The sequence below is a fragment of the Amblyomma americanum genome, chromosome 1 (genome assembly GCF_052857255.1).
Source record: "Amblyomma americanum isolate KBUSLIRL-KWMA chromosome 1, ASM5285725v1, whole genome shotgun sequence".
NCBI classification, from domain to species: Eukaryota; Metazoa; Arthropoda; class Arachnida; order Ixodida; family Ixodidae; genus Amblyomma; species Amblyomma americanum.
This window is the reverse complement of record NC_135497.1, coordinates 194,526,773-194,542,294: the sequence shown is the minus strand read 5'-3', so window position 1 is coordinate 194,542,294 and position 15,522 is coordinate 194,526,773. Positions and strand designations below refer to the sequence as shown.

At 43.0% G+C, this 15,522-nt stretch overlaps 1 protein-coding gene across 2 annotated transcripts in view; it reads right to left on the bottom strand.

The window, feature by feature from the left end:
- The window catches only part of LOC144114436 (plasmolipin-like), a 64,308-nt gene that overhangs the window by 14,907 nt on the left and 33,879 nt on the right, over nt 1–15,522 (bottom strand). The window contains exons 3-5 of one of the 2 annotated variants that reach the window (XM_077648176.1): nt 14,633–14,803; nt 12,296–12,394; nt 3,269–3,484 (exon numbers count right to left, since the gene is read on the bottom strand). In XM_077648176.1, the coding sequence (XP_077504302.1) occupies nt 3,320–3,484; nt 12,296–12,394; nt 14,633–14,803 (435 nt within the window). In that variant the 3' untranslated portion in view covers nt 3,269–3,319. The remainder of the gene's footprint in view (nt 1–3,268; nt 3,485–12,295; nt 12,395–14,632; nt 14,804–15,522) is intronic. The other variant, XM_077648177.1, reaches the window with a different exon arrangement.

The window sequence follows — 15,522 nt, the reverse complement described above, 5'->3', positions numbered from 1 at the left end:
ATGTACAATCTTGTGTTAAAATTGCACTCCTCAGGGCTACAGACAGCAATCACTAGAAGTTTCAAGCGTGCAAAATTGACTGAAATTCACACTACACAAAAAGACATAACTGGATAGCTTCCCATGCAGAGCATATTTGTGAAACTATTTCCTTAGCCGCAATCTACCCAGGCAAAAGGTGAATTGCCTTTCATTCCCGAATGTCCAAATAGCCAACATTTGATTTATGATCAGCAGGTATCCAATAAACACAGCTAGTCATTCAAGAGTAGAGAAACCACTTTCTCTCGAAAAATCATTGTGACAGGAAACAAACAATTGAAATGTACTGAAAGGAAGGGATCAAGAAAATTGCATATTTTTTTAAAGTTCTAAAACAAAACTGATGTGTTTTCACAGGGCACATACCAGACTATTTTTGTCAAGACCAGTACTACTGCACATGGCGAGCTGTACTAACTGCTCATGCATTCCACTTCCATACAGTACAGCTGTCAAAAAATAGTATGTAAAAATTTAAGGTCCGTAACTGCTCACTGTACCACATAAAATCATGCACAAATGTTTAACTGAGATAGTGTATAAATCAACTGATCAATTGGAGAATCAGTATTAACATATGAGGTTAGACTGTCTGGTTTCTGTTCAGAGACCTTAAAGAAACAAATTAACAGCACAGTAATGATATGTGCAGAAAGCTTAACTCTTTTCTTACTGCGCCCACTGAGCATTGTTAGCCCGCTAACACCCGCTAACAATCATTTCACACTCCGATTTCAGAACCTTCCACGTTGCTTATGACCACGCTGCGGATATAGTTTATAGCCAAGGAACTGAAGTTCCGTTTCCGATGCAGTTTTCTTTTGTCCCGCGAGGGGGGCACTTTTTAAAGCATTGCGAAGACGTGGAACTGCACTCATTGTTTGCCATGTTGCCCATGAACGACAACTTCACCACTCGACTTCGGAGCCTTCCGTGTTCCTTGTTATAGGCACGATATGCATCTGGTTTGTAGTTGGGGAACAGATGTTTCATTTCTGATGTTTTTTTTTCCCTGCAAAGCGGCACTTTTTAACAAACTCCAAAGACACGATACTGTCTAAGTCGCTTGGCAGCCTCTGCATGCGCGCTGCACGCTCTAAAACATCGCAAATTTTACGACTCCATTTCGTCTGCGAGTGATTTAATCGACGCCCGTGCAGCAATGAGTCTGAAGATGCTGCATGATACTGAAGATGATTCAGTTTTGACATCGGTGACAACAGAAACCGGTCTGAAGCACAGGCAGCCGCGCTCCGATGCACAACTATAGCGTTTCCAATTACTGTTCTGTAGCAAGAATACTATTCAAGATAGAGTTGATTTTTTTGCAGATAGTGGCCAATAGAATAACTAACATTTCGCATATTTCAGAAAAGTTTTTACATTTTTCCTTTTTAAATACAAGCGAGTCTTTAAAAGTTTTGTTAAATTTCTTTCCTAAAATCTGCGTTTTTAACAAATAAAATAATTTGTTACAACATGCAATTTATTGTTTCAACTTATATGCCTAGAAAGCAGCTTTGCTTTGCTTGGTTTGCAGGTATTACATTGAAATTTGAATGTAATAGTTTTTACAGAAAAAAATGTACTGAAACCTTCAGAAAACGGTCATTTTCCCCCCCGGTAAGGAAAGATTTAAGTCACGGTGTGATTCAGCATGGCACTGTTAAAAACAATCTTTTAGAAATAACGGACATCATGAGTGTAAAACAATTATGTAATATATGTTAACCCTTATCATTTTGAAGATTGATTCATAATAAACTAAATGTAAGTTCAACGTAACAAAGCATGATACTTTATAGTACCACGAATTTACGCAAACGATGCGCACAAATGTCATGTCTACTATGTTCCTTCTTTATTTAATCAGCAAACCAAAGGTAGGCTGAAAATAAACTCACTCAAAAAGGCCAAATACGAAATAAAAATAAAATGTGTTGCATTGCACATTTTCTGCAACACATTTAATATGTTGCGGAAAACATTTTGAGTTTCCTATGTTCAAAAAAAGTCATTCTCCTGTCATTTCACTGTTCTCTTGTTTACGATGTAGTACTATATTGATTTCTGCTGCACAAAATGCTAAGCAAAGTAATGTTTTTGCACCTTTTGGCTGCCAAGATTGATTGGATTTGATTATTCATTGCATAACAGAGTTCACGTATTATGTTGCAGTGGCACGCGATCCTGTGGCTGCCTGTGCCGCGCACAAGCATAATTGTGCTTAAAGGGGCTCAGAAAGAGGCTCTAATAAAGTTGCGGTATGCCCGGGTTGTGAAAGCATGCCGCTTCTCGAATATTGTCCAGGAAGATTTTTTTAATGCGCTTAGTAGAAAGAGAGTTATCTGTAGTCAAAATTTGAATTTCAGTGTTTTTGCGCCTTTCCCTCTCCCTTTTTGCACACTGGAAGGTCGGCGCTCTTCTGCCGGCCCCACATCCGGCGGAGAGCTTCCTCACTTGCCGGAGCTACGCGGCTTATTGGCCGCGGCCATGGTAGATGTCTGAAGTCTGAAAGAATCTAACCAACCGCCATCGCTCAACATGTATACGTAGGTGCGTGCGACGGAGGAGGGTGCGAGCATGAAAAAGTCGCCGGGAAGAGCTCGCCAACTTTCGCGCGTGATTGTGGGTCTTCTGCTGCTTGTAGAAGTGAATTAGATGGCTCAGGTGCTCATGACAACATAATACAGTGATTGAGCAAGTTGATGTCCTCTCCTCGGAAGATGTTTCAGAGTCCCTTTAAGCGGCACAGAGTTTTACTATCTACATGAAGATGAAATTAAGAAATTAGTTTATTAGTATTATTATTATTATTCACATTGATGCTACCAGCAATAACAAGGGTAAGCATAAGTTAAACTTGACCACTAGGTGTTCCTTCAAGTCAGCTTTGAACTCTGTGTAAAGTGTTCTAAATTAATCAACTTCACACAAAATGTATTAGTGGCAAAGAGAATGTACAAATGAGGACTTCTGCCACTTACAAGCTACTACTTGTGTTTAATATAGCCAGCATCTCATAATGCACAAATGAGCTAGAAGATTAGTAGTACAGTCACGAAATTGTCTGAGACTGTAAGAGCTCAAACCAACAGGCCCAGAATTAGCAGTGCTAAACATTAACGCACATTCATATCAGTAGTAAAACGCTATGTGAGCATACACACTGGTGGCAGCAACAAGAAGTGAATCGGAAGGGATATGGGGAATGTGCCACACTCACCAGGCTGGTCTTAGCCATAGGTGTGGGTGCATGCCTTAGCAGCGTGCATGGTTAGTAGGCGGGATAGTTGGGGCTGGTGGGCGACACAGTGTTTGAAGCTCCGAGCCCTGCACTGGGCACCGATCTCTCACCCTGGGCAGGCTCTCCAGACTTCCAGCCTTTGTACTTAAAGAAGGCATCCGCTCCATACAGGATCATGGCCACAAAGCCAAAGAACTGAGGGGGTAAAGAAAGTAAAAAATGAATAATAATATGATAATAGATGCTTCCACAATCCTATGCGTATTTAGCTAGGTAACTAACACAGTCTCAACATATCGCCTCTTTCCCATGTCATGCCTACAGGTATGCAAGCATCTGGTCGTCCACTGCCAGCTTCAACACGGCTCTGCGCCGCCGCTGTTCCGTGGAGCGCCTCTCACGGGCACCTGGGGAACTATTGCGCAGGCACAGTGAGAGCCATAGGTGGGTGCTCCGACTTTGTAGTCTGCTACAGTGCATCGGCAGCAGCTACTACTAGCTGGGACGTGCTGTAGCTGATGACAGTGCTGGAGCATTCTCCTACAGCTCTCATCGTACCTGCACAATAGCTCCCCAGGTGCTCCCTCGTGGAGGCGTTGCCTCGTGGATGTGATCCGCGAGCGGTGCTCCGCGAAGCGGCAGCACAGAGCCGCGTTCAAGCTGTCAGTGGACGACTATATCAGCATTAAGAGTTCATAAGACACAAGCGCCACTAATGACCAAAATTCTATCGTAGCATTGGCATGCAATGAAAAACAACCTGTACGCTGCAGTGTTCCCACACCAAGGCCTAGGATGCATGTCTCATACTTAGGCAGCACACTGAGACCATGAAGAAAGCTTCACTTTTCTGCTATTACACAGGGCCTGTAAACTTCCAATGCAAAGTAGTCATGTGAAGACAGTCATACGTCAGTCAACTGCACTGTTTGCAGTTTTTGAGCAGTTTTTAACTCTTCCTGTACTATGGAAAAAATGGCCGCTATTGGCAGGTTCATCTCAATATTTCTGACCGAAAAATTGTGCGAAAACATTAGTACTAGTTTGCCTGCAGGTGACTGATCAATCATTGACAGCACCCATGTACCATAAACACCACAGAAGAAAACCAGGAGCTGTCCAAAATATACGCACGTACATGATAAGTGATTGTGTTGCTAAGCGAATGAATTGTGAAATATACTCCTATAAATCATTTGCAAGTTTTGTGAAAAAGTCTGCTTCAATTTCACTTCACTTATTCCACTGATGCAGGCCTCTTCTACATTCAGCATTACAATCTTTCAGCAGCACCATGACCATCACAAATGAAAACCTGCTACCCTATCAAAAAAAGCTATAGAAAAGAACACTTTTACGCTATTTTAACTCACCATGCCAAAAGAAGAGAGGCACTGTTAGCACTGCTCTAATGCCAATAAGAAAACCTTGTATTGAGATGGAAACTCTGATCCTTTAAGAAGCTGCAATTAACATCTTAGGCACGAATTTGAGCAGCTTCCTGTGGTAAGGACTAGCTCAGTCCACAGAAGTCCATGTGTACGGTTTGCAGCCAGTGCATTCCAAGTCAGCAGCGATTTTCATGGCCAGACATATCTGAGTTGGAAAGCACCAGTGACCACGGCAGAAACAAATGGCCCCAAACTTTTTGCCATTTAGCCATTCCCATAATTAACAAAAAAAAAGAAGTATGTGCAACTTTCACAAGTGAATAGTGAAACACTCAAAGTATGTGCAAAGCAAGTCCCAGATTGTGGTTAAGAGAAAGATATCACAACAGCATCAATTCTTCCCATCATCATCAACCGTACTGGCTATTGCAGGACACAGGACTCCCCCAGTGAACTTCAGATAACCTTATCCTGCATAACCTGCGGCCAGCATATCGTTGCAAACTTCCTAATTTAATCTGCTCATCTGACTCTCGCCACCCCTGCTAAGTCTTGGAATCCACTTCGTTACCCGAAAGGGCCATCGGTTATCTGGTCTCCATGTTACATGCATTGTGCACTGCCAATGTTCACTTCATTTTCTTGATTCCAGCTATGATATCATCAATTCAAAGGTCCTTAACAAATGCTTCAGTCGTAAAAAAATTTCGTTGCTTCACTAAGAAGAAAAACATCAAGGACTCAAGAGATTCAAAGAAGAGGAAGAGGTTACGAGAACTCTCAAGTTCCATGTGACCTTCTCTGTCCCACCCATGCTGCTGTGCTCGCCGTTGCTGCTATGCTCGCCGTTGCTTGCTGCTCCAGCCCAGGCAGGACAGCAAAAGGTCACGGGTGACATCAACTGCTATGCGCTGTTGTGCACACTCCGCAGTCGCACGGTACTCAAATAGCATACAAGATGGCCAAAATTTCTTGAGGCAAAGCACTAAGGTTAATTACATTTTCGAAATTCTAAAAGCGGATCTGCCTATCACTAATGGCCAGCTACAAATCTCCAATATTAACCAGGCACCTAACTGTAATATTTACAAGTTAATGATTACAATTTGATGAATCGCTAACCAGTAAGCTGGTTGCCTAGTCTTCCGATGTCCACCATCACTAGTATTGCTACGTCGCAACAGCCTACTTTAAGCCTCAAAAACCATAGTTTTAAAAATTAGTGGAGGCATTTACTGAAACACCCAATATACATTTAAACCCACAAGATTTTTAATTAACCCTCCACATACTGTTACTCTCTTGCTTACAAAGGATGAAAGAAATTGTTCAAACAATCAAGGCAGTGACACCGATGGTTACTGGAACTGTTAAACTACTGGCAAGATATAACGATGTATGTAAATTAGCAGCTCACTGCTATCTACAAGAGCAAGTAAACCCTTGTGATGAGCTGAGCTGCTTGCATGGAAAACAAATTATGTTGTGTCTTGCACTGCCAGGAAAGTGACAGAAGGAAACAATGTGGTGTACGAGGAGAATAACACAAAAAAAAAATATGAAGTGACAATTAAGAGCATTTGAAGACAACTCTTAATATCAATTCCTCTAGATTGTCCTTTTGTATTCTTAATACGAAATTCTGCTGTGAACAGAGCCTGCTTTCATAAGACCTCCTCAAAGTCAATTACACTGCTGCCCTGTGTCTTCTTAGTACTATCTTCATCTTGATAAGGCCATGTCAGATGTCATGCATGTGTTTCTGAGAACCCTTTCCACACCAATCCAACAGCCATGGACTGCTGTTGACTTGTGCACAAGTTGGGACAGTCAACTGAAAACAGAGCCACAGCTGGAACTTTCTAACAAGGTTGCTCGCACACAGGTGTCTGCATAGTACACCATGAACTCCAGTCACTTTTAAGTATAGAACAATTCATGTTCTATACTTACGAAACGCAGCAGCCGCGTTTCTATGGAGGCGAAACGCAAAGGCGCCCGTGTGCTATGCGATGTCAGTACATGTCAAAGACCCCTGGGTGTTTGAAATTATTCTAGAGCCCTCCACTACGGCACCTCTTTCTTCCTTTCTTCTCCCAGTCCCTCCTTTATCCCTTCCCTTACGGTGAGGTGCGGTTCAAGTGTCCATCGAGATGTGAGACAGATACTGTGCCATTTCCTTTCCCCAACAACCAATTTTCTAAATCATAAAAGTAATTCATAGTCTGAAAGCAACACTATTTTTTTTCCTTAAAAGCCATATGGAAGTCAAAACTGACGATGTGACCAAAAAATCATTGCCTAGGGTTTTGTCACAGAAGTTTTTTACTATATTTTTAGTACAGTACTTAATGTAGACAACCGTCAGTTTTCTGCAGGCCAAGCAGGATACTCATGGAGCATCCAAAGTGATAGTGCTCGTGCCACATTCCAGTGCAAGGTCAAATGATTTGAAGATGGACACAGATAGTAAAAGAATCCACCATTTGCCTCACTCAAGGCAGAATGTAATTGCTAGTCTAGGTGATTTCTTCGAAAGGCGTTAGAACGGAATGGTTGTTCATGTGTAACACAATGTTAGTGTGTGATAACAATAAAAAACAGTAAACCACAGCAACGGGACATGCAGTTTTGTTCACTACTGTCCTTGGTGTCCCACCTGTTACAACTTGCAACAGTAAGTAGTGATGAGTGATGAGGTTAGAAAATTTGATATGACCGAGTGGCCCGAGCTTGCACAAGACAGAACTAGTTAGAGACCATTGGAACAAGCCCTTGTCTTGCGATGAACCAACACAGCAGATGAAAATGACGAACCATTTCAGAGGAACATTTAATATAAGTCTGAAGTATGCTGGGTGGATGTCAATGAGTACCATATTTACACGAATGTAAGTCGACCTATTTTTATTTGAAAATCCAGTGGTGGGGTTGACTTACAATCGAAGCCAAGGCCTCACATCATAAATAAATGTGGGACACACAAGATATATTAGGGATGCTACAGCATAGCTGCAATTTTATGCCTGCCCTACGGCTCTAAGGCTATTCTCTGCATGCTTTTTTTGGAAGGATTTTTCATTTCTTGTTTTACTTTCAACTCCGCACTCGGCGCTCAAGGAAGTGTTGATAGTTGATGCAAGGGCACTGTTCCAATCGCGGCCAACGTTGATCGCAGCAGCACTGCCACTCGGAACAGCACCGCTTCAGGGGAGTGTCAAAACAGCCGACATTGCTCACGTGTAGGTAGTTTCTCTTTGGCTCTGTTTGACACATCTGATGACTGCCGGCCACGTTTTACCACTCTTTAATGTAGCGCTTCGTCAATCGTCATTTTGGCTTCAAGTCTGGTAAGCATCCGGCGCTCGTTCACAGCTACATTTAAGATGGCTGTCATTCTTTATGCCGAAGAAACAAACAAATGCGTGCCAAGCCCCACGTTCGACGGGCTCGGTCCTTGCTGGCATACCTTAGCTCTCCTCCTTCTCTTCCCTCCCCTTCTACATTCTTTCTTTCTCCCCTCCAAGCGGGACTCGGACAGCAGCGGCCTGAGTGGTGGTGGCAGGCGGAAAGGAAGGGAGAGACGCTGCTCCCCGAACAAGAGGAGAATGAAAGGATGTAGAAGAGAAAGGGAGAGAAGGAGGAGAGGTGAAGTTGAGCGAGGAGAGTTAACTCTTTCCTGCCCACGCCTATGCCCATCGATAGCCCGCTATCGATGGTTGCAAGTTCGTATTTACGCGCTTTCGAAGCGTTTACGGACATGCTGCGCCATCTAGTAAGTAATAAAGGAACTATTTTTTCAGTTTCGGTTTTTTGTTTCACGTTTTCGCCGCGCGGGGGTTTTAAACGACACTTCGAAGTTAGGTGACGCTCTCTCGTTGTGTCCGTGATGGCGTCGACATCGCGCGCTTCTGCTCCGCGCAAACGTCGCGCTTCCATCGATCCCGATGCATCTGCGAGCGATGTTTTTGAAGATGAAAGCAGCAGCGACTCGGAGGACAACTTCAGTTCGTCGGATTTTAGTACTGAAAGCGAAAGTGCGTTGATCCAGCCCGGAACGGCCGCAGGCATCCGTCGGTAAGTTTCGGTTTCTCTGAATCGTTTCGCTGCGCTCCCACGCTGATCTGTAGATATCCTCCGTGTGCTGAAGGTCAGATTTCTTATCTGCAGGGTGGCAACGTCTTTCGGGAGGGACCATTTGCCGGCGGCTGCGCAGGGTGTCGTGTTTTCTCCTGCACGACGGCCAGGCCTCGACCTCGGCATCGCGCTCCGGAGTGGCGCTAGGCGGTTCTCCAGAGCCGTTGATTTCTTTTTTCTTTTTTTCACTGGTGAAATCATCCGAGAGATATGCGACAATACAAATAAATATGCCTGGATGCATATTCTTGAAAAACCAACTTACGGTGAGAGAGATGGGTCCTGGAGAGAAGTGACACCGGATGAAATGCAGAAGTTCATCGGACTGCTAATCTACATGGGTATCGTGCAAGTCCCACGTCTGCACTCATATTGGAACACGGGGAGATTGTTCGCAGGCCTTGTACCACCGAAAGTGATGCCGAGAAGGCGATTCAAGGCATTACTGGCATTCTTGAGTGTGACGGACCCAGAGAAGACCACTGCCGCAACCCACGGGAAGCTTCACCGCGTATCTTCTCTGCTAAAACACATGAACGTTTCGTCTCCGCAGTTCTTTCAGCCGCATCGGTACCTGTCCGTTGACGAGAGGATGGTGAAGTCGAAAGGTCGTTCTGGAATTCGGCAGTATATGAGGGATAAAGTAATAAAATGGGGGTATAAATTGTGGGTTCTGGCTGATTCAAAAACTGGCTACACGGTTCAATTCAATGTGTATACCGGAAAGCGAGAAGCGCCCAGTGCACGTGGTTTGGCATTTGATGTTGTGACGCGGCTGTGTGAGAACTACCTTGATCAGGGATACTTAATTTTTTTGGACAACTTTTACACATCAACATCTTTGTTCATCCATCTACTGGAATTCAAGACACTAGCTTGCGGAACGACCCGAAAAGACCGCCGCGGTTTTCCCAGCGAACTAAAGGACACAAAATGGGAAAAAAAAGCAGGAAGAGGAGATGTTCGATGGCTGCGGGACAAGGACGTATTGTATCTGCAATGGAAGGATAAGCGGGTTGTCCACATGATGTCGACAGCCCACACCGCTAACGACTATGTTATTGCGAAGCGAAGAAAAAAAGTCGAGAACAAATGGACCGAAGTCTCAATCAGAAAGCCGCAACTCATAGACGACTACAATGTGGGCATGCTGGGAGTCGACAAATCTGACCAGCTTATCGGATCCTACAACGTCCTCATGAAGTGCGTGCGCTGGTGGAAGACCCTGTTCTTCCATTGTATAGACATTGCTGTAGTCAACAGTTTTATACTGTTTGATGAGCACCGCCGACAGCATCCAGAGGTGGCAGAACTGTCAAGAATCTCGCGCTTCGACCAGTTCGCCTTCAGACTAGAACTGACTGAGCAGCTGCTGGGATTTGATGAGCGACCTTCTGTAAACCCCGCCGTTCCTCCAGTTGTTCCACCAGGCGGTGCACCCCAAGGTCTTCAGCACAAGCCAAAAAAAATGGAGCGTTATAGGAACTGTAAGTTGTGCTATGAAGACAGAAAAGTTGAACAGAAAACAAATGTCTTCTGTGAGACCTGTGCTATCAATTTGTGTTTCACTACGTCGAGAAACTGTTTTGCCCGTTGGCATGACACGCACCATGCCTAACGTTTTTTTTTCCGCCTCAATAAGTTCTGGACATAGAAAGCTGAAATTTTGTGAAACATTGTACAGATGTATCCTCAACAAAATGTATATACTGAAATTTTTTTATATTTTGTGTGTGTAAAAAAATGTTGATGTTTTTGTATATTTTGTCCAGTGTTGTTTGAAATTTTTGTGCAATTTTGTTTTTCAAAATTTTCTCCAATTAACATGTTCATTGAGACTAACACCATTAAAAAGACAATTTCCTCTTCTCAACAATGATACTATTTCCTTGAGTATCAAGCATGTTTTGTTGAAGGAACAAAAATATTTCCTATACCACCCAAAAACCACTACTTTTCCCATGGGCAGGAAAGTGTTAAGGTACGCCAGCAAGGACTGAGCCAGTTGGACGTCTTGGAATGCGCGATACAGGCAGGTACTGTGGCGGATGCAGCGAGACAAAATTTTCAGCTGTTCCACGCAATGTTTTGGTGTGGATGTTTGCGAAGTACGGTATTTCGCTTGATGACGATGTGCTGTGGTTGTTTGCGAAGAGAGGATTTCATTAGACAAATGACGTTAGAACAACGTACTGTGAACCGCAGCAGATGTGACAACGATAGAGCTAGTGAGGACGACGGCGCAAGTGTAGATGAGTGGTCCAATGGCTAATACATTTCCGTTTTGGAATGTGCCCACGGGCATGTCCGCACACAGCTGCCGATAGCAGGTGACGATAAGCGGCAGCGGCTGGATAACGCTATCGTGTTCAGCTCTTAAAGGCAAAGCTTAAGCGATGTCCAAATTTCTTTTGTAGCGATAGCTACATTACGCTAGCATTTCGAGCCTTCAGCGTGGCACCCCTTGAGCTGCGCGGCACCCCTTGAGTTGCGTGGCGGCGCCGTGGCTGGTCACGTGGTACGGAGTAGGTGCCGGCGGCACAGCGCGCCTAGCCCCCAATAGTGAATCCATGTCCAGGGACGAAGATGAAGATGAAGAAGGAACGCCCAGCGTAACGGAGCGCCGAAAGACTGACTTTGCAATTCGACCGAGCGAGTTCCACTCGGCCACCTGTAGCTATCGCATCACTCCAGGTTTAACCAGAGCTAAACCACAGCCAATTTTTTTTCCCTGACATGTGATATAAGGGGGGTGGTTGACTTGCATTAGAGTCGACTTAAAATCGTGTAAATACAGTAGCTGCTCCCTTATTACAAATCTACTCCACCTTGAGGGATTCCCCTAAACATCTGACCAAGACTGTTCCTACTTCCAAGTTATTGATCAATTCACTCTCACCCTACCATATGCTGGCCATCCCGGTTAGGTCATATGGTAGAGAGACTGCTCCAGTGAAGTGGTGGTCCCAGGTTCAAACCCCGGACCAGGACGAATTTTTCTTTAACCACGAAGTTTAGGTGGAAGCTCTATAGCTTTCCTTTGCAGCCACATGACTGCACTTGGGTGGATGCAAATGAGTAATTACTCCCTTATTACAAATCCACTCCACCATGGGGGATTCCCCTAACCATTTGACCAGCTCTGCAGAATGTTCTGTATACAAAGAAGCACCATATATTTCAGGCCATACGGTGTCATTCCAAGTTTAGTTTAGCAAGCACATTTATCTCATTTTCTAAGCTCTACTCAGTAAGAATCAGCACTGCACTAACCACAGCCCAAAGCTAGATGTTAGATTAATTATATTAAGAAAACAGTTCATGGCAAACACAGAGCCCAGAGCTGAAAAGGTGCACAGGTTTTTTTTTTTTTGCACCCGAGGCCTGTCGCAACTGACACTAAAGTTCCTTTAATTAGTCAATTGTCATGCTTACTGGGTGACCAATACAAGTTAAATACAAGTTAAAATCTACTTACAGCAGCTGCTGCCAGGCATTCCTGATATCTGCCCTTAACAGCTGCAGCTATGGCTGCTGTAAAATACAAGGTTGCCCAAACGCCACAGTACACAAACTCCTGCAAGAGAAAAAAAAAGCAGTGATTAAAGAATTGAAACACACACAGCGAAATATCAAAGCGCAGTGATAGCTGCAATTTTTAACATCTTGATGCAACGCAGGAGGTAAGACAATGGCACGCCTGTGCGTTAAAATAAATTGGTTACCTTCATTTACATCACCATTTACACTCTCACCGGCAAAAGGAAGCAAATGCATATACATCAGAAAACTCACTTCACTTTTATTTCCTTGAAGGGGGATGAGGGGATCGGAGCAAACTTTCTATTTTTTGACTTAGAGTGACGAAACTTGGCAGATTGGCTTGAAATAGCATCAAACAGACAGCTACAATGTTTCACAATGATATCTTCAGTAGTTATTATTTTATCAATGTTTATATGTTGGTCACATGTTGCTTGTTCGTAGAAAGCCTAGCGTGACAGCAAAATGGGTTATGGATCTGTAAATGTTTTTAATAGTTACTAAGACGTATGGTCTAAGTCAAGATTCTCTTTAATTTTTTAAAAATTTCTCTGCTCTTTTTCTAAACAACATAGTATGCACCTTCTCTTTATGCTTAGAATGTATCACGCTCCAATTATTGTGTAATCAGAAATGATGATGCCTAAATGGTAAATCTGAGACTGTCTTGATGTAAGGCACATTTCAGCAACTAATTCAACATAATAAACGAGATTAAAATCTGTGCTCCCATTGCAGTGTTATGCTTTCCACGAGCAAGGTCATACATAAGCTCAAAACAAACTTTCGAAAAAACAAGCCTGAAAGTTCTAAAATAGCATACACTTTCTATGTGTAGATGCTGACAAATATATTTATTTGGACCGCTTAGAGTTTATTTTTGAGTGAAATATTTCAGTACAACATAGAAAGAGTGTTGTAGATACCAAATAGTGTGCTTTTCAAAAATCGACTTTTTTTTATATCTTTGCAATCTGATCTCCACATCACCCTTTAATGACACCATTTTTTCTGAAGAGTATTATAAGGGTGGAGTTGACATCAGAAACCATAACATTTTTCTTTTATAATGACAGGTGCGATGTGACTTTATCTAGGAAGGTTGATGGGCACGTGATGGTTACACAACGTAGTGACATGTGATAACTTGTTGACGTCCTCCACATAGCACATTAAATTTACATATGCCACCTCTTTCTGGTTCACTATATGCATGATGTGCACCCATAATGAATGTCAGTGTATCTATACAACCACATGTATTTTGCAAAACAAACTATTTCTTGCAAAATGTTGTTACGTCAGAATGAGTTATCGCAAGACTTGTGACGCTAAGAGATGCAAACCAAGACCACAAACATTTTTTGATGCTTGAGCAGCTGACGCTGTCTTTCATACTGTAGTCTATGCAACACTAGATGCAGGCAGCATTAAAAAATATCCATTTGGCTGAAGTAAAAATGTAATACGTTACCATAAGGGGTACCATAGAATGACTCGCATTCAGCTTAAAATTATGAGAAATTAAGTAGGAAGTAACTTGCTGCACAAAAGAAACAAAAAAAAAGCTTGGATAACATTTAATCTAACCTTAAGAGTACAATGTGATAGCATTAGAGACCCCTCTCACACAGATATTCATTCTCTTCCATAGATTCATAGCTAGGTTAAACGATGCACCACTGCCCCAGCAAATGGCTGCTTCAAACAACCACCGGTGGGGCTTGTGCAACCCAGGCTGCTCTCCCTGAGCTCCTGTAAAGCTCATTTTTGCACAGGTAGTTTGTCGGGAGAATGTATCTCTCAACCAATGAGCTGATCCAAAGTGCCATGGAGGGCATGCAGGTCACAATTGCAATGAATTTATTTGTTAATTTCATTTCCACCTGCCATAGTGGGTAGGTTGCCCACAACCTGGTGGGTAGATGGCCACCTTTTTAGTGACACAAGTGGACAGACGCCAGCTTTTCTTGTGAACAGGACCTCTAATGCTATCGCATTAATACTCCTGTGGTATTATTAACCAAGAACAAAATATCATAAGTCACTGTAACCACTGCTGCAAGGTAGTGAATGAATGTGAAAGCTGAGCATGGACTTGTGTCAAATCCACACCACTGCACTGTGCATTGGCATCTTCTACTTGCCAACTTTTTTTCAGTGAAGGCATCAATATTTATCTCATGAAATTTAGATGCTGCTTTCAACACCAATACTGCAGCTAAGATGCCCCAAGTTCATCTAGGATCAATGGTGTGTGTATAGTACTTACTGCGAGCATCCAGGGAACGAACTTCACCCTCTCAATCAGGCGGCAAAGGTAGAAGAACAGGAGCACCAGGGTCACCCAAAATGCAGTCATCGACACAAAACCATACCAATTGGATGTGCTCGGGAAATAGTAGTCAAGTTGAGAGCAAATGAATCCAATCAAGTTGATAATCTGTAAAAACGAACATCACACAACATAAATTTGCAGAGTGTGGACATGTTTCATTACAAAGGAGTGAACAGGAAAAAACACATTAAGAGCTAGGACATACACGCATGTGAACCCTGGTGTAGGTTTTCCCTCCACATGCAAATAATTTGCAGTGCTTTTGTAAGGTGAAAACAACTGGTTAAGCATTTTCATATAAAAAATTTTCTTTCCTACAGAAGTACATCCTCATCTGATCTAGCATCTATGGCTTGCAATGCACTCTTAGCTATGATCGATTATGAAATAAATAAGCATGTTAGCTACATGTAAGCTGTATTTTGCAGCCAAAGCTAGCTGCTGAGCTGTTCTTTCTTTTCCAGAGCTCTTGCTTTCCATGCACGACATCTAGGGGCTTTTAAGTGCACAAAGCACAGATATGTGCACACTGTCTGATGACAAGCAGGGTATACAAAGCAGGGTATTCGAAAAGTATACAGGCAAAGCAACCCCTCCCGTGGTCGTAACTAGTCGAAATAGCTCAATTTTGTCATGCCACAGCGGTGAGAGTAATGGAGTTTTCGAAATAACTGATATGGCTATTATTAACGGCCGGCAACAAATCTCTAATTGCAATCAGGTGCCTACTAGTAATAGTAAAAAGTCAACGATTAGAATTTAGTTAATGACGGCTGGTTAAGATGATTCGCCTATTTTTTGACGTCTGCTAATGCTGGCATTGG